Here is an 18751-nt window from a genome sequence, read left to right on the forward strand (position 1 = left end):
ATGATATGAACTTCTTGCTGGGCTTTTATCTTTCTAATTTTCTCTCTGCTTATCCTAGCAACATCCTTATACATTCCAGTGTTATAAGCTCTCTTTTTATTTTTTCTCAGAGTCTGAGCAAAAGCTCCCCCCTCAGCCAGGCCATTCTTCCCAACTGACTTTTCTTACTGCATATGGGGGTGGCCTGTTTCCATGCCTTTAAAATTTCCTCTTGAGCAGTATCTAACCCTGCTGGACTCCTTGCCCTTCAAGACTGTCTCCCAAGGACTCTCCCAGTTGTCCTAAACTGTATTGACCACAGTGTTATCTGAGTGCTAGTAAAAGCTGTGTGTATTAGCAGGCTTGATCTCACTTTTCAATTTCGGAGCGTGTGCTTTTTCTTTACAGCGACAGTCACTTGTCTCCGCGGTGGGTGTAAAATAGGTCAGGATATAGCACTCTGCTTGCAGCTTGGGAATGTGTGTATAAGGAACACTTGGGGTAGAGGTTTGTTTTGTGGTTAAGAGTAGTGGTGCTGAAGGTTTCACGATAACGCATGTGTTTAGAGCTTTGAAGTCATGCAGTGTGCATGCATACTTAAGGGTTGCCAGTGCAGCATCATGCTTTAGTTGTGCATTACACTGCCGTGAAACACGGTTCTCTGGTAAGACACTTAAAATATCATGTAATGTATCAGATTGCCTTTGTCGTGGGATGCGAATATTGTAGTATGAGACACGAAACCTTTAGAAAATGATTAAAATGAAACCCAAGCTGGAAGGCTGAAAAGCAATGCAGCCTAGTGAATGTGTTGGGTTTCTGAGTATCCAGGCTGGCTATCTCAGTGAATGTAAGGTTCATATGGCTGTGCAACTGTTAATTTTAAATTTCAACTCCTCCTTTTAAGCAAACATAATTTAGATAAGCTCTTCTGATCACGGAGGATGAGCTCATTGAAAGGGGAAAAAAAGAGTGCGATATCCTGCATGAAATTTCCAACAAAGAGATCTTAACTTCAAATAGACAAATACTAAGGAATGTTCAATTAGAAGAAAATCACTTGTGCTTTGTCTGAAATTAAAAAAAGAAACAAAACAAACAACAACAACAAAAAAAAACAAAAAAAAAACAAAAAAACAAACAAAAAAAAACAACCAGAAAGAAATCTGAGAAATTTATGAATTTCTCTGTATGAATATGAACCAAATTTTAATTAAGATCGATTTCATATATTTCTGAGTTTGAAGTTTGCAGGACAGTGCTTACTGTAGTACATTATTGTTATTACTATTATTTTAAAATTAACTTATCTGGTGCTTTTACACTGCTGTTTATCGTAGTGTCCTGCAAGTTGGCTAAACATGATAATTTTTTTTGTGACTTCTTGAATTTTTGTGATAACAAATCTCATAGTAATTATCTGAAGTTAGTTATTTTTTAAACTATTTCTTGAAAAGCTGAAACTCATATGTTTTTAAATAATAGATCAGTAAATTTATATGAAGTTTTGTTTTAGTTACCAGTTTAGTTGGTAAGTCACCCTATTTTATCATATCTTCCAAATTCAAGTTTTAGTGTAGTTTCCTCGTTTCTTATACTGCTGTTTGGTATTCAGCTGGTCTTTGTAGATACTGTAGAAGCAGCGCTTCACCCTGTTCACCCTGTGCTGAATAAGGTGTCAGCTTTGTACTGAAAAGTCATGTTAGAGTCCTGTAACTAAAGTATATCTTTCTTACTTCTCTTACAGGTACAGGAGAGAGTGGCAAAAGCACGTTTATCAAGCAGATGAGAATCATTCATGGATCAGGTTATTCTGATGAAGACAAAAGAGGCTTTACAAAACTGGTGTACCAGAATATATTTACAGCAATGCAGGCCATGATCAGAGCCATGGATACTCTCAAAATTCCATACAAGTATGAACATAATAAGGTGAGATTTTAGTTTATTTCCATAGCTCAAGTTTTTCCTCTTTTTATTTCTGTGAATATAGTGAAAGTCTTCAAAAAATGCGTGTCACATACAAATTATACTCAAAGTTATGAAAAAGGGGTCATCCTTCAGTCTTATCTTTAGTTGTCCATTCTGTGTGCCGTTCTGACGACACAGAGTTGCTGCTGGCTCCATGAGAGCCACTCTTAAAAAGATGTTTTGGGGGGGTTCACTACAGGAAGAGTTTCAGTGGTGTTTCTTTAGAGTTTATCACTTCTTTTCTTTTCCTTCCAGTGCATACTGTGGCCAGAGCACAGTTAATTTCTCTGGTCCACACCAGCACTGCCTAATTAATATGACTAATATAACTAATTAACTGCCATTAATAAGACACATGGAAAAATAGATGAAGATAACTGGCTTTGGGCATATTTTCAAAAAAAATTTTACATGAGATCTTAAAACAGATTCTTCTGATACTGATGATACTATTGAAATTTAAAAGGACAAACTGCATTTGAAATGTAAGGTTTATCTTTGACTAGCCTAACTTCTTTTTAATCTTTTCTTTTTTTTTTAATTTAATATTTGCATTTTAAAAGAAAGATATGTAAAACATCTAAAGCATTCCTTGAAGGAGAGTTAAATGTTTAATATTTACTTGAATAGATGGATTACACTGCTTCATATCCAGCTGCTGTTGAACAGGGAATACATGATGAAATATAAACATATTTGTGTTAATACAAAAATCTTTCGTCTATGTATATGAAGTTTAATTATTATAATTTAACTGCTCTGTACGTATCAAGGCAGCAAGTTTAGAAATAGGACAGTTAAAACTCATTATCAGGTAAAAAAACCCTGAAACTTAGTTTCTCCATTTGCATCTGCCAGTCGTGTCTGGTTATCCTTTTTATTGGTGACAGAATGTTGAATTAACTCCAGAATGTTGAAGGGGTGTGGAGTTATGCAGTGGAAAACTAGAAGAATCCAGTCTGCCAAAATCCATATTGTTATCTGTCTTTAATAGGAGTTAGTGTTTTGAGCACATTGTAGAAAATTGTTCAAAATAATGAAACAGACTGTTGAACTTCCTAGTTTGACTGTGTGCTGCAGCTGTCTGGCTTTCCCTCATCTTTCAGAAACCAAAATCAAATGAGTAACTAGTATTAAAAAGAAAACTGCATTTTAGTGTGAATTATAACTTGTTGAGTGCATACTTTTGCTGTGTGCAGTATGCCTACTTTCCTAGTATTCTGACTTGAAAAGTTTGTTCATTGTGAACACAGGTATTTTTTTTCTTTAAAAAATTGATATTGGTTGTCACTTTGCTGTGTGTCTGATAGTCCTAATCATAGGTTAGTAGAAAATAAGGAAAAACAAAAGACTTCAGAGTATGTGTTCTATACTTAATGTTCCAATTTAGAGTGTTCAGTCTATATAGAGTGTTATGTATGGTTGGAGTGAATATTTCTGTAGCTGTACGTGTTCTACACGTGTCCAAATCTGTCTAATTAAAGTTGTTCACTTTCTGCAGATAAATGACTTCCCCTTAAGTGAAAATCCATCTTTGTGCTTATCTCCTTCGCAAGCATTTCTATCAGTTTTGAATAGGTCTAGATGTAAAGTAAAAGTCACCAAATGACATGGTCTTGAGGAGTTTCTTTAAAAATTCCTTCTGGAAATATAAGAGAAATGAAACTTGCTACTATGTGATGCTAGGCTAGAGAAGATGATGCGCATATACTTTGTACACTGTGTTACTATAAAGTAGTGACCACCAATCAGTTAGGTAATCTGTTCCTTTTTTCTTTTTTTTTCCTTTTTTTTTTTTTTTAAAGTCCACTGAAAACAAACCCATTAGTCTAGCAGTCTAGAAAACACAGGAAGAGTACTTCCTATTAATTTGAATATCATATCAGGAAATCCTATCTCTGGAGAGAATATCTCAAAGCTTGAGTAACAGCATATTTTTAGCACTTTAGTTCTTGTTTAGTATAGGAAACTACAGCTTGTTGATACTGATGCAGCTGGTCCTAAAGAAATGAAGGTAAAGTGCCTCTTATATCCAATTCCTCACATTCTGGGAAGCTACTGTAGATTGGGGCTACAGTATAAATGCTCTCCTCTTAGTGTAAGAATTCTATTTCCTCTAACTAAGAATTGCTAAAGTTGAGTTGTTTTGAATGTCTGCTTGTGGAATTTTGAAGTCTTTAAATCTATCTTAATACTAAAAAAAGGACAGCTAAGTAAGCACTTGGGATTATTTTAATTTAGTGTAGAAAGAAACAAGTTTTAAGTCTAGCAGTTTAATTCTTAGAAAGTGCTGTTGGCTTTATCATCTCAGATACAGCTAGAGAGACTGAAATGCATTGTCCCACACGATAGTAATCTGGACTCTTTGAGTGATTTGTTACCAGAAAAGGTGAAGGCAGTTGTAAAATGTAACTAACGGTATTAGAAGTGAAGTGTCCTGTCGCAGAACAGATGTTAGTCTGCAACATATGGGATCTATGGAGTTGAAAGACCATAGGTGATGGTGATCTCTCCTGTTAGGAGTTTGTTAGGAAATGGTGTCTTATAGAGTGTTTTCTGTTTAGGTAAATGTTACTGTGTTTCTGTTGTTTCTTATTTTAACTACAAATTGTGAAGTTATCTTCTGCCTCTTCAGTTTCAGAGTAGTTTACGAAAAATAGAAAAGCATTAGTTTTTAATGAAAGTATTCATAAGCAAATTTCAAAATTGCCTGTCTTTGCAGAACTGAGTGTACCGTATTAAGTCATGTGCAGTTACAAACATTTAAGTACACATTTCTTGACATTAAAATGTACACTGATTTTTTTAATAATCTGTTTTGACAGTAAACTGAAGCGTATATCTATGCTTCTATCGTATGTCTCAAATAATGAAGAAAATTAGCAATTTTAATCTTTTAAATTCTCAGATTTCTTAACAGTGTCTCAGAAGACTTTGTTTCAGATAGCATAGTCTCAATTTCTTCATTTCTAGCTTAAAATAAGCAATACAACAAAACATGTCTAATATTCCTAAAGGTGGGAGGGTGGGAGTATGTGGATGGCTTTCAATTTTTTCTTTGCTGTTGTTACAGAAGTTGCACAAAATATACACTGCAGCAAAAAAAAAAAAAAAAAAAAAAAACCACCAAAAAAAAACAAACAAAAGACCAGCACAAACTGTTACTGTATTGAAAACTTAATACCACTGCTACACCTTTCAATGTAACTACCAAAAGATTAGTTGCTTTTTTGTTCAGCAGACTTTTTCAGGAAAATGTCACTCGGTAGTGATTAACAGGCAGGAAATCTGGCTTGAATCCCATGTCCATAAGTTCCCGTGAAACTTCTTAAATAGTCATAACAACATAAGTGGTATGAGGAACAGTAACAAAACAGACTACAAAAAAGGGTTGTTCAACAGACTGAAAATATAACAATAATTTTTATTATAGATCTGGACAATTGCTGTTATGTTTCCTTCAAGTGAGTCTGCTGCTGGAGTTGTTTCAGTATTTATGGCTTTTGGATTTGGAGAATGCTTTACAGTGAAAATATGCAGGTATAGGAAATGTGTTTCAAGTCACGTCATCACGGACATCATCTTGAAGCCATGTTTATCTTGCTAACTTGTTTCTTCTGGGACAGACAGATGTACTGGAGCAAACATACAAAAGTGGGGACAAGAATAGATTTGGAGTCAGATTTCATACATTCTAATATTGCGTAAACACATGGGGATGTTAAATGCACTAGACCTCTTCAGTGAAAATGATATTTTATCAAAAAATAGGTTACAGAAAGTGGCCTCCCTCATGTGCTCTGCCTGATATATGAATAATGTGAAAGATTCAATCCTAAGCAGAATGAGAAGTTTGAGGTATATTGGCCCTCAGATGAGGCACGTGTGCTTTTTGTGATTTCTGACCTTTGGCCAGTGGCTTGGTATTGTTTAAGAAAAGCAGAAATTATGTTTTTGCTATATTGAAATGAAGTGCTTATTGTATTGGAACACAAGTAACAAGGTGGTTCTTCAGGCAGGAGGAGACACCAGGAATGTAGTATTGGCACAAACTGTTATTTTACATCTCCAACCTAAAGCAGAGGCCTTCAAGCAGGTTACCAGAAAAAAAAAGAATCATAGAATCATAGAATGGTTTGATTTGGAGAAGACTTCTAAGATTGTCTAGTTCCAACCCCCGTTGCTATAGACAGGGACACCTCCCACTAGACCAGCTTGCTTAGAGCCCTATGCAGCCTGGCCTTGAACATCTCCAGGATGGGGGCATTTACATTCTCTCTGTGCAGTCTGTTCCAGTGTCTCACAACGCCCACAGTAAAGAATTTCTTCCTATTATCTAGTCTAAATCTGTCCTTTTGCTGAGGGCATATTTGATCCCACTGTCCACGTCACCTACAAAGATGTTAAATAACACAGGTCCCAGCACCATTCTCTGAGGAACAAACATCATCACTGATCTCCACTTGGACATTGAGCAGTTGACTACATCTCTGGGTGTGACCATTCAACCAATTCCTTGTCCAGTGAATGGTCCATCCATCAATTCCATTTTTCTCCAATTTGGTGACCAAGATGTTGTGCAGTACACTGTTCTTTGCGTAAGTCCTGACACTGTAACTTCATCATGAAAGGCCACCAAGTTAGTTAGTCATGACTTGCCCTTAGTGAAACCATGTTGATTTCAATCAGTCACCTCATCTTTGTTTTCCATGTGCCTTAGTGTGGCCTTCAGGAGAATCTGCTCTATGAGCTTGCCAGGCACAGAGGCGACACTGACTGGCCTGTAGTTCCCTGGATCTTCTCTTCTTTTCACAAAAGCATTGGTGTGGTGTGTGATGTCCATGTCTTATCCTTCCAGGTTCACCTTTTTGCTCTTTCTGCTACTGTGGAGAACAAGCGTTAGTAATGCTTACAGATTCCTCTCTAACTTTTTGAAAATATATCCTTCCTCTAATCAACGTTTCTGGAGAACTGTGACTCATTCAGTTGTTTTCTGTTTATATTATGTAGAAATAATAAAAATCCTTGAAATTTATTGCCTTCATTGTTCATTTCAAGGTTGCTTGAAATAGGATTTACAACAATGAACTGAGGAATCTTCAGAAAAATTCCTCCCCCCCTCCTTTTTTTTTTTTTTTTTTTTTTTTTTTTTTGTAGATTTTGGCAGTCTTTCAATTTTTTATATATTACAAATGATGATGTCCAAGATAAAGAAAGTTTTATCTTATAGTAAAATTCAGCTTTGGCTGAGGGTTGAGCTAGTGTTAACAAGAGATTTAAGAAAACACTTTTTTAAAATTTCATTTGTTTTGAATTTTGAGATTTTGTGTTTGTATTCCTTTTTCTGGAAGTTCATCTGCACTTTTTTCTCCCTGATTGAAATAGGTATGAAGTCTGCACACTTTGTTACCTCAGTTGCATGTCTACCTGTTCTCAACACACGGTCCCACACTGTTTGGCTCCTAGACTTTGTATTCACTGCAGGTGATTACATAAATGTGAGTCATGAGGCAGGAGTCCGTTGATTTTTTTTTCTTCTGGATAACAAGGCTGCCAAAAGAAAACCAAAGCATGGTGTTATCTGTATCTTCTTTTATTTTGATTTTTTTTCAGTTTTCTTTTCAGAAACAAAACTCAGAGCTACTGTTTAATAATTTCAGCTTCTGTAAAAATGTGTACAGATCATGACTGTAGGTTGCTTAACAGTATGGTGGACTTAAAATTTTGGATAAGTAGGAAACATTTTGTGTGAGCAAGCCACTTTTGTGAACAGCTTTTAATCCTTGTTCAGCTTTTATGTGGCTTTCAGTTTCTTTAGTCTCTATCATGCAGGAGAGCGATGGAGTGTGTGCCCTGGCTGGAACAAGCGATACTATGGAAAAAACTGTTTTCACAGAGGGTTTTTATGCTAATTAAGGTTGTTTCAGAATGTTTCATTTTAATTTGTGTGACTTATGGGCAGAGTTAGCATTTGGTTTGTTGTTTAATTAACCTTTCTAAACCATTTTCAAGATACAGTAATAATTGTATGTATATATTTTGCTGATTTGAAGCATTATTTTATACTTTTCAAATTGTAGGTTCTGTCCTGAGTAGTCTGTTTGAAGATGCCCTCTTCTATTTTTTTTTGTCTAGCTGTAGCTGCTAGTTTGAGAGCTTATTCTCTATTGCTGGCCATACGAGCACATAAATGAGTGTGCTTGATAAATGAAGACATTCTTTGCATCTGGTTTCCAGACTCTGTCCCGCTATTAACCCTAAACCGAATGTTGCCAGTTTGACAGGCTGGATGAAAAAACGTTTGTCACTTTAGCATGAAAAAGGTTTTGGCTTCCTTTCTGGACTCCCTACAGCCATATGCTGGGTGGAGGAGTAGTAGGGATGATGCACTGCAGAGTAAAAAGTGTTGACATAATGCTTGTGTAAGCCTCATAAATCCTATTGTGGCATTTGGGGTTAGTAGTTCTACTTCTTGGCTATATATATATATATATATTGAAAATAATATATATAAAATATATATATATATATATTTTCAATTTACTCAAAAATGATAAAAAACACTGGGTTGACATTTAACGTTTAGTCAAGTTTTTCTCATCTAATCTGTATCTGTTGAGATTATACTAGATATGTTGTAGAAGAAAAGTATCAGCTTGACCTTGGAAAATCTGAATGCAGACTTGTTCTTCAAACTGTACCATTTTTAAGGACATACTGTGTCACTGTATTTGAGAATTGCTTTAGAATGAGGTAACAATTAGATTTTTATGTTCACCTTTCTATTACTGCTTGTTTTTTCAATTATGACTATTTTTGAAGTAGCCCAATAGTTTATTTTTTACTGCTTGTTCTAGGTACTTGAAATTGGAGAAACATGGTACCACCAGTTACTCAGGGCTCTTTCAAGGATCATTTAAGGCAGAAATCTGCTGAGTACTGAAGAGGTAATCAGTAGCATTTATACCTGCAGTATAAACTGAGTAATCTCTCAGACAATTCTGGCAATTTGAGCAGAAGCAGTATTTGTGCCTTATGTAAGAATTTTTAGGGGTGTTCTCATACTGTAGTATTGCTTCTAAACTGAGTATCAATGCAAGGGTAGTACCAGCTAGCAGTCCACTTTCTCAGGTACAGAAAAAAAATAGTTTGTATGGGAGAGTTGTTTTTTTTATTTTAGTGCTTTATTGAATGTGTGAATTAAAATGAAAAATTGCATTCCTGTGACTTGAACCATAGCAGCATATATTGAAATACCATTTGAGAATAAAACTCATGCCAAAATAATTCATTATACCAATGTCTGAAAGCTATGTTTATTCCTTAGAGCGCATGTTCCAATCAAATAGGAAGTATATTGTGCAATTCTAAGTTCTTGGAGTGTTGCCTGTTGCCTTTTCTTCCTTTTCTTGAACATGTTAAAGCTGCTTTCACTTAAAATTTATTTCCACTCTATTAAAGATGAAGTGGTTTGCTCTGAAGCTTTAATTACTTAATTCCCATAAAATTAAACTTTCTGGATTTCCTTTAGTTATTTCCTCCTTTCCTTTCTTTTACTTTCTTAGTCATTCTGGAGCTTTTCAATACTGCCTTGACCTTTTAACAATTAGAGACATAAAAATAAAGGATTGAAACTAAAGCCACTTGAAACAGTGCAAAAACATACTAAATATTATACATTTTCTTTCCGTCAGTCACCTGCAAATAAAAAGAAGAGCATAGAATAGTAGGAGGCGTGGTGACTTTAAAAAAATATTTGTGGGTTTTTTAATTTAGATATTTGCTAATCTAAGTGAGATTTAGATATTTGCTAATCTGAGTCAGAAAATAACTTCAATATTTATTCTCTTTTGCGAAAAAGCAGGAGTTTTTTCAATCGCTTGTTACTATATAATCCTATGGAAAAAAGATTCCTCTGAATAAAAGAAGTTAAGTGATGCTTTGATGCTAACAGTGGTGCTGTCAGTGTTAGACTGAGACATCACTAAAAGACATGTAGAGTGTTTGACCAGCACATGTGTATACTGTGACATGCAGAATTATAAAATGGATGTTATAAAGAAAATTGTAGTTGCTTACCCGACTCAAGCCTGGTCAAAGGGAATGTTTGGGATATTTAGGAGAAGGCTGAGGAAATCGTGAATGGACAGATTTTCTCAGAGGTTGAAAAGGAGACTACACAGTGACAGCAGTGAGGGGATTTCCCTGGAGGAGAACACTGACTATGCAGGTAGTTTCTCAGTTACCGACAAGAAGTTTCTTGGGGCTGTCTGTGATTCAGAGGGAGCAGGTCTATATGTGTAGGCCCATTAGTTCACAGAACGCTGTTCTTTCAGAATCTGTGTAATGGTACCTCTTTGCTTATAGTTCTTTTGCTGCTTGTGACCCAAGTCAGCTCTTGGAAAGGAATCTAAGCATCTGTTGGCATTTTTCTTAACTGAGACTTGGAATTTTTTGGATTTAATCAGTAGTAGTGCCACTGACCAGGAAAAACTGTGCAACTTTGTTATAAGGTTCATTCTGAACAGCCTCATTTCAAGCAAGAAGTTCTTCAGCAGGACAATACTTATAAATAAAATTGTCCTAATCAGAGAGGGGCATGGCAGTGCAGCCTTGTAGCTCATGTCATTCTTGTATGATAAACAATGACTTGCACTGGCTACCCTTGCTGTGGCAGGGTAGTCACTCACTGCATCGCAAAATATTTTATACAGCAACTCTCTCCTGTGAAAAATTTAATAATTTTTTCACTATTTTGGAAAATATGTTGTAAATTTATGTTTTGGGGTTCTAATTTTAATCAGAGAAGCTGTAGCTCAAAAGCTGTCTTTCTCTGTTGTTTCCTGATTCCAGTGCATACTTACTGTTATGCTTCTGACTGTCTGTCCCTTTTCGATGCCTGTCATCTTTTGTGGTCTTCCTGTAGAGCTTCCTGTGTACTGCTGTCTGATGAGACCATATGAATCAGCAGTGTGGGTGGTGTTTTTACCCTTCTGGCAAATGAGAAAAATGCAACAATATTTTTAATTTTTCATCTTTTAAGTTAGTCTTATTCAAATAATTACTTTTTAATACACATGAGGATGTATCTCAGTAGGTTTCATTGTATTTTTCTAATTTGTCATCTACTAACCACGGTATGTAGTAGAAAAGAACCTTTTATGAATGCATCCCAGCTCGATGATATAAACCTCTGTGTGCATAAAAACAGACACTGTCTACAGAATCTTTGTCAACATAAAATGCAGTCAAATTGTGTCTATTCAACACATGTTTTAATGCAGATTGTTTTTCTGTGTTGCTTTAGTGTTTGAAACTACATGAGAACGAGATTGTATAATTTCTTTTATCTTGGGAAAGAAATGACAATTAGATTTCTCATATGGAACTGTCACAATGAGAAGAAATTTAAATAAATATGTCTTGGAGAGGGCTTGTTAGAACCACATACGTTGTTATGATGGGAGAAATACAGTTGAGATATAGGCTGAATTGACAAGAACCTACTTATAATGGTTAATTCCTGAATATAGATTTGCTTAGTAACTTCAGTGTTCAGTTAGTGTCATTAAATCATTCTTCTTTGAACATGATATAGTTATTTCTCAGCAAGGTACCAAATAAGCTTTTTTTTCCCCCTCAATATATTTTTTTTTGCAATTTGATAGACCACTTTCATCATGTCAAGGCTTTTTTTTTATTATTTTTTTCACCTTTGGTATTCTACTTATCAGATATTGAGCAACTGTATTTTGCTGAAGAGTGTAAGAGAAGGATAATATGTAAGAACTGCAATGCTTCTTTTACCTGGTTGCCATTTTTCCTTTAAACTTTCGATCTTTCATAAACTTGAGATGTTTCTCAAGATAGTCTTAATTTTCTTCAGCAGTGCAAATTGTGGAGGTAATCAAGTGGGGTCATTATTTGGCGTAAGTTCATTTTATCCAGTTTCGTGAAGCTGAAATGGCATTTGAATACAGACTTCCTGATTTGGTGGCATTTCCAAACATCCTGACTTTGTGGAGTCAGGGTTATTGCAGCTGCAGAGTTCTGGAGGTGTTAATGGAAGGCTTGCTGAAAATAAATATTCCAAATGGCTGTGGAAGCAAACAATGCCATATTACCAGATCTGCAGTTGATGGTGTTGACCAAAGTACAAAATATCTCGTTTTTTAAATAATTGTAAGGAAGGGGCAGTAACTATCCCTTTATGATGAGCAAAAATGTAATGCATGCTTTTACTGTGGAGTAATTTTGTCTTAGAGATTGGAGTTCATTGACACTCTGAAACCTGGTTAAAAATGTGCGTAAGCAGAAACCTATTGCACCCAAAATACAGAAATATCCATTCATCTCCCATCTCCTCATCATGCGTGAGCAGCTGAATGTAATGAGAGAAATGAGGGTAAATCTTGACTGTTATGATATCTTATGGGTTCCAGCGTAGTTACAGTTTATAAATAAAATCAGTAACTCAGAGAAGCATTTTCCTCTGCACTTCATAGTTTTTTTTTCTCTTCACAGCTAATAACAGAATAAGGTAGAGGCTCAGACCCTTTAAAAAGTTCTTTTTTTTCTGTTTTGATGCAAGCTTGTTTGCTGTTTTGTGTGTGTCTGTTATTTCATGTTCTTTATGCAACATCTTGCTAAGCAGATGCCGGTGCAAGACCAGTAAGTAGAAAAGGTGGAATTATTTCTCTCTTCTTTCCAGCATTCTGTACTGTGGCTCCATTGTGGAGCCCAATCCACTGCATCTCTCGCTCCACTTGCAGCAGAACTCTCACAATAGAGAATAACCCCATATGTGAATTATAGTGCAGAGTCATGAATGGAAAGTGATAATATTATGCCTAGTGCATGCCACCCTGGATGATTATGAACTGTAAAATCTTCCCCTGCCTCTGTATGTCAGCTGTTTGTAGGGATCATGGCTTTGATCCCTGTCTTTTTCACTCGTGTGGCTACAAGAATATCAATCCTATCAGAAGTGAATATCAGAAATATGCTTGTTAAATTTGGATCATTTCATCTAAATGTTCTATAGCAGTGCATTAATTCATTTTATTTGCTTACTGAATTTAGTTTCAGTAACATAGCTGCCAATAAGTGAAATTGAGCTGCATACCTACACAGGCATCTTGAACTGGATTCTGCTGCAGTTAAATTAATATAAATGTTATTTGTCAATATAAAAAAAAAAAAAAACACCAATCTAAAATCGAATGAATGAATTTGAATAAGGCTATTGTCTTTTCTTTCTTTTTTTCTCTGTATAAGAGAAAACCATTTCTTCTCTTTGTAAAATCATTGTATCAAAGTGTTAATCATACTGGTATTAGCTTTCTTCAGAACATATAGTTCTGAAGTCAATACTGAGCTAATGTATTTGTGACACAGAGACCCACTGCCACCACGCAAGCAAGCAGAGGTACCTGCTCTGCAAATACAAGAACTGGTTTAGATAATGAGTTGCAATTTTTGGCTATATGTAGCCTACTGCCAACCTGTGGATTTCAGCAGTTACCTCCAGTCTCATGCATTATTCACATTAACATGCATGGAGATGTGAGCTTTGATGAAGAAGAAAAAGTGGAGTAGTACCTACCAGACCCATTAGCAGCTGGTAAGTTTGGCCAGCCCTGAGGATGTTCTGTCTTAACTTGGAGAAGTGCCTGAAGCTAAAAGCTTTAACAGTCAGAAGGGCATAAAGATGATATATTTCTACCTTATGCTCAACTCTCTTTTTTTCTTTTTTCTTTTTTTTTCCCTTTTCTTTTTCTGTCTTGCTTTTGGTATGTTGTTGAATATAGATCACTTCTCTGGATTTCTTGCTTGGCCTCATACCTCATATGCAACAATAATATATTCTAGAAAATGTCAGTTAATCAATATCTTCCCATTACCTGGGTTTATTTTTAATGTACATTATTCAGTAGTTTCTCAGATATTACAGGTAGTTAAATATGCTTTCCACTTGTTAAAAGAACAAACTATTTCTCTGGGCTAAATCAGAAAGCTAAAGTAACAACTCAGTTTTTGCTGCCAGGTCTCATTTCTTTCATAACTGATTTAAGACTTCCTTTTTTTCCTTCTGTTTTATAGAGGTCAACACTATTAATTTATCTCCAAAACCAGAATAGAAAAATAATTGTTTTTTTCCTGGTAAAAGATGACATACACTTATATCCTCATTTAGAAAGGATTGAAAGTATAAATTTTTGCCTGTCCAGTAATTTATAATGTTCTCTATACTCTGAATTGGAATTTCACACACTGTCAAGGGTTTTAATTTTTTTTTTTTATTTATTTTGGCAAAGAGATTTTGGTTTAATCACTTTAATGAAATTTCAATTTTTGGTTATGAAACAGCAGTGATTTAACTACAGTTCAATTTGTAAGGAAGGGAATTTCTAAAGAACTTTGCATATAAAATACTTCTAATATTGACTATGTAAATGCCAGTTTTTAAGAGATGTATGGCTTCTCTGAAGAATCAAGTCAACTGCCGTAACGTTTCTTTAATCTGGTGAAATAAATGTTGCCTCTTCTGGCATCAGTTCTTTTAAATATTTAGAAGGAAAATTTCAGTTCTCTGACAAAGCAGGTCTAATGGCATTTTAAAGCTTTTTTTTTTTTTTTTTTTTTTTTTTTTTTTAATGGATTGCTAATTGTACTGTTTCTGGGCCCAGGGACAGTCCTTTGATGTCTTTATTTTTAATTCCTAAGTCTGTATTCAGGAAGAGGACACCTAACTGAACTGCTATTTCCACTTTCAGTACTTCTTTAGTCCTAATTTTGGAAATTGTAAGGTTATGAATAGTTGTAAGTAAGTACTAATGCTTTTGCTCATCATATTCCTATTTTTTTCTTCCTTACCTTCTCTTTCTAATGCACTTGGTTTTTAACCTTCTACTGTCACTATTTCAATTCTCTAAAAAAGGAAGAATTCATTTTTGCAATGGAATAGATGTCAGTCTTACTTTATTACACAAGCAGCACTTCTTTCCCTTGTTTCTGACTTTTCTAATTGCGGGCTGCTAATCTGAAGTATATTTGTGCATAGTTGATGGGCAGTAAAAGTGTAGTGACTCTTGAAAGAATGCATCTTAATTGCATGACCTACCTTGCTTAAGTGGAAAGAGACTGACTCAGTTGAGCAGTATTTTCCTCCATCTCATCTGTCTTGACAGCGTCAGTATGTGATGTGTATTGTTAAGGAATATGACTTCTGTATGGTTAGTGCAATCACAGAAGCATCATTACAACTCCATAATGCAGTTAATTTGGATGTACTGACAGGGTGAGGTGTACAGGGCAGTTGCTTCTGGTAGGAAGAAAGCCTGGCTAGAGAAACACCCATTTTTTATGTCTCAAATCTGCAGTACTTACTCATTGTTTGTGGGTATTTTTAAGCAACAGCAGCCCAGACCAGTGATTTGGTTAACTGCATAGTGAAGTGGAATGAATAGTTCACCCCAGAGTTCTTTTTCCTGCGTAATATCTCTGATTATCTTTGGTAGTAGTTACTTTTTGAAGTTAAGTAAGTGAATCATCCAGGAGCCTACCCATTTATCTCAAGAAAAGAATAAAAATGAAAGATGTGGTTGAAAATGTAACCAAAAAATGAGTGCTCTTTCTGTTTGTTCATTTTGCAAGCATACTCTTGACATTTTGCATCCATCAAAGCATGCCTCATGAGTCTAGTGGTACAGGAAAGCTTTTTCATAAAACTACGTCAAATGAATATTTGAAGAAATCTTTAAATTTTGTAATATAAAGTGAACCATATTTGGCACATCATTGTTTTTATTTCTTCCTCATAGGTACTTATGACTCAGCATTAATTATGCTGAGTCCAGTGGTTGTCCTTTTAATCATGTTGAGGAGCTCTTATACAAACTAATACTGGATTAATCAAATAAGAATTCATGAACATGAATACATAATCAGGCACAGTTTATTTGAAATGCCTGAAAGATGTCTTATTGATCATCGTCCTCTTTCAAATTGTGGAACTCACTAGAGGCCCCCATAGACGTGTATTTTGTTTTTTTAAGCTTGTGTTGAGGCTAAGTCTCAACATGCTGAGTGCTGTCACTAATAAAATCTTATTTGAAGAGCTCTGTTCAATTCAAGAAACTCTTCTGTAGTATATGCTCATTATATACAACAATCAGTAAAATTTAAGCTTCTGTGCTTTAGACAGACCTCAGATAAAATGTATAAACAAAAGTCTTGAAAAGTATGAGGAAAAAATATCTAGAGAAAGATTGCCAGTAGCAAGTAATTGGAATTCATTGTGTTTCACTTAATATGTTCAATACCTTTTTACTTTAATCATTCAAATCCATGTTAGGGTCCTTAAATTTGTGCTTATTCCCTATTTTCCCTCATCGTTGCTATGTTTTAGGGCACCAAAAAGAGCATCCCGAACTGTGATACCATGATTAATTTTAGTCTTCTTTCAAGAGCATAACAGCTGAAATACTGTTTCTTTTTCCATTAAAATACAAAAGTATTTTGTATTTGACAGGGTTTGTATTTGACAGGGTTTTTGTTTGATTGGTTTGTTTGTTTGTTTTTGTTTTTAAGTAAAAGGTGTTTTTAGTCTGTACAGACATAATCTTTTTGTAGACATCCTTCCCCAGAAATAACAATAATTTGTTTCAATGTTACTTAATGCATAGATATGTTGATCCTCTCTAGTTCATGGAGTTCTTTTCATCAATTCCTTTCATTACTCTTGCATCTTCTGTGAGATGAAAGTTTATTGTATACCTTGATGGAATGAAATCAACTAATGTTGATGAGTAAACTGCATAATTTCAGCACTTTGACATCTTTTGTTTTTTAGTTTCTCTTATTGTTCCTAAGGCTTACATCTATGTAGCTAGCAGATGAAGTTTGAGGGATTTTCTGGTTATCTGGCAGTCATGCACTTTATCTTGGTTGAGTTAATTTCCATGTCAGTCGTTGACACTGCAATCAATTCTGACTCATTTTTGTTAGTTCTTCATATGTATTCCACCTAGCAGGAAGGCTGAAACTGACATAAAAGAATCAAACAAGATAATCTAAAAACACACCAACCTGCAAAGGGCAATGCTTGATAAAATCTCTGCAGCACCCACTGAAGAGCTGGGAGAAGGAAGGATGTCTTTCTTTTACTTGTCTGTGATACAACCTAATGGTGTTAGACTGGAATTTCTGGAAGTCAACTTTATATTAACCTCTGATTATAAGGTGATCAGAAGACCTGTTCGGTATTGCTTACTGTAAGAAGAGAAGGAACCTTTGTAGTTGTAAGCCCATATGTGTCCCTTGATGACTCGTTTAGGTTTTCCTTCTCCTCAAGAATGCTACTTTAGAAAAACAGCAGCTCTGCATTCCATAACTTCCCTTTACATTAGCAACATAATACAATTAACATAGTTTTTCAATTGGGTAGCTACTACTGGAAAAAAAAAACAAAAAAACAAAAAAACAAACAAACAAAAAACCAGTGGTAAGGCTAGTTGTAAATTTGTTGATTCCTTCTTTGGTGCTTGTCAGAGCTTCATACAGTAGCACAAGCATTAACTCAGGAAGAGAACTCTGTTTTAATGTGCGAGTCATGATTGTTATCTTTGTAAATACAAAAGGAGGAGGCAAGCAAAGTAATAGTACTTCATTTAGAGCTCAAGTTATTCATGAAATAGCCTTGAAAACTGAACCAGCACAAACACTTTAAGGGACTTACAGAAGTAGTTGGTGCTTGTTACAAGCCAGCTGGGTTTTTGCCATGATAAATGGACACAATTATCTAAATTGTGAGATAATATCAAGCAGGCACTTTACTTCTTGAGGGTAAAGGGCCTTTCCAAAGTTCTCTGTTCAATTCCTTTTATAGCAGAGCAAATCAGTGCTTTGTTGTCTATGTAATGTATTGCTACTGTCAGTGTCATCTTCTCTTCCTGACTGCTTTCCACTCACTGTAAATGCAGCAGACAGAGGATGCTTTGTCAGAAAGACTTACCTCCTTAATTCACAAACTCTGCCTTTGTGTGAACTCTGCTTGCACCTTGCATTAGATTCAGATGAGCCCGTTAGCTCCAGGCTCTCAAGATTCCAATTTCAAGTGGAGAATGAAAGTCAAAGCATTGTTTTGCCTCTGGTCCCTGAAACATAAAGGGCAGAAATGTGAAGAACAAAGCAGACTATGTGAACATTGTGTGATACCACATTGATGGGATTCATCACAGTGATTTGTAATTTTTCATTTCTTAGCAAGACAACAACAAAGCAGTAAGTTATTGCAAACAGATGGAGGTCAGAAAGCCCTCCGTACAGCTGACTAAGCCATCACTAGGCTATGATGACATAGCTGTTTTTTGTGGGTGAGGTGGGTTAAAATGGGTATATCTCAGTCTGCCATTCATACTGCTCCTTGATAATCCTGTTTTGCCAACACTGGAAAAGAGACTTGGAAAAACACTTTTGTATTTTTTGTCTTGGTTAGCATTACTAATCATGTGCATTTTTAAAGAAGAGTATTATCATATTGTGTTTGCATTTCTTTCTTTAAAAGTTAAAATCTCTTTTGAAAATCTTTATCAGTTACAGCATATCTACTGACAAACGATTTTCTAAGAATCATTGTTCTTTCCCATGCTGTTTAAAATATTTTGTGGTTAAAGTAATTGTTAACTTGTTTCTAAATGTGTCACTACTGCAGTAGATGAATTAACATCTCAGATGATACCAGAAAAAAAAAAAAAACACTGAGAAAGCTAGTATGCCATATGAGGAAAACAACAATGAA

The 18751-nt window shown here is 35.2% G+C and overlaps 1 protein-coding gene across 1 annotated transcript in view; it reads left to right on the forward strand.

Moving 5' to 3' along the window:
• LOC128089400 (guanine nucleotide-binding protein G(q) subunit alpha) overlaps positions 1-18751 on the forward strand; it is a 113136-nt gene that overhangs the window by 44383 nt on the left and 50002 nt on the right. The window contains exon 2 of the mRNA XM_052700781.1: positions 1727-1911. Coding sequence (XP_052556741.1) covers positions 1727-1911 — 185 coding nt within the window. The remainder of the gene's footprint in view (positions 1-1726; positions 1912-18751) is intronic.

Source organism: Tympanuchus pallidicinctus, unplaced genomic scaffold (genome assembly GCF_026119805.1).
Source record: "Tympanuchus pallidicinctus isolate F22 unplaced genomic scaffold, pur_lepc_1.0 scaffold4, whole genome shotgun sequence".
Classification (NCBI taxonomy): Eukaryota; Metazoa; Chordata; class Aves; order Galliformes; family Phasianidae; genus Tympanuchus; species Tympanuchus pallidicinctus.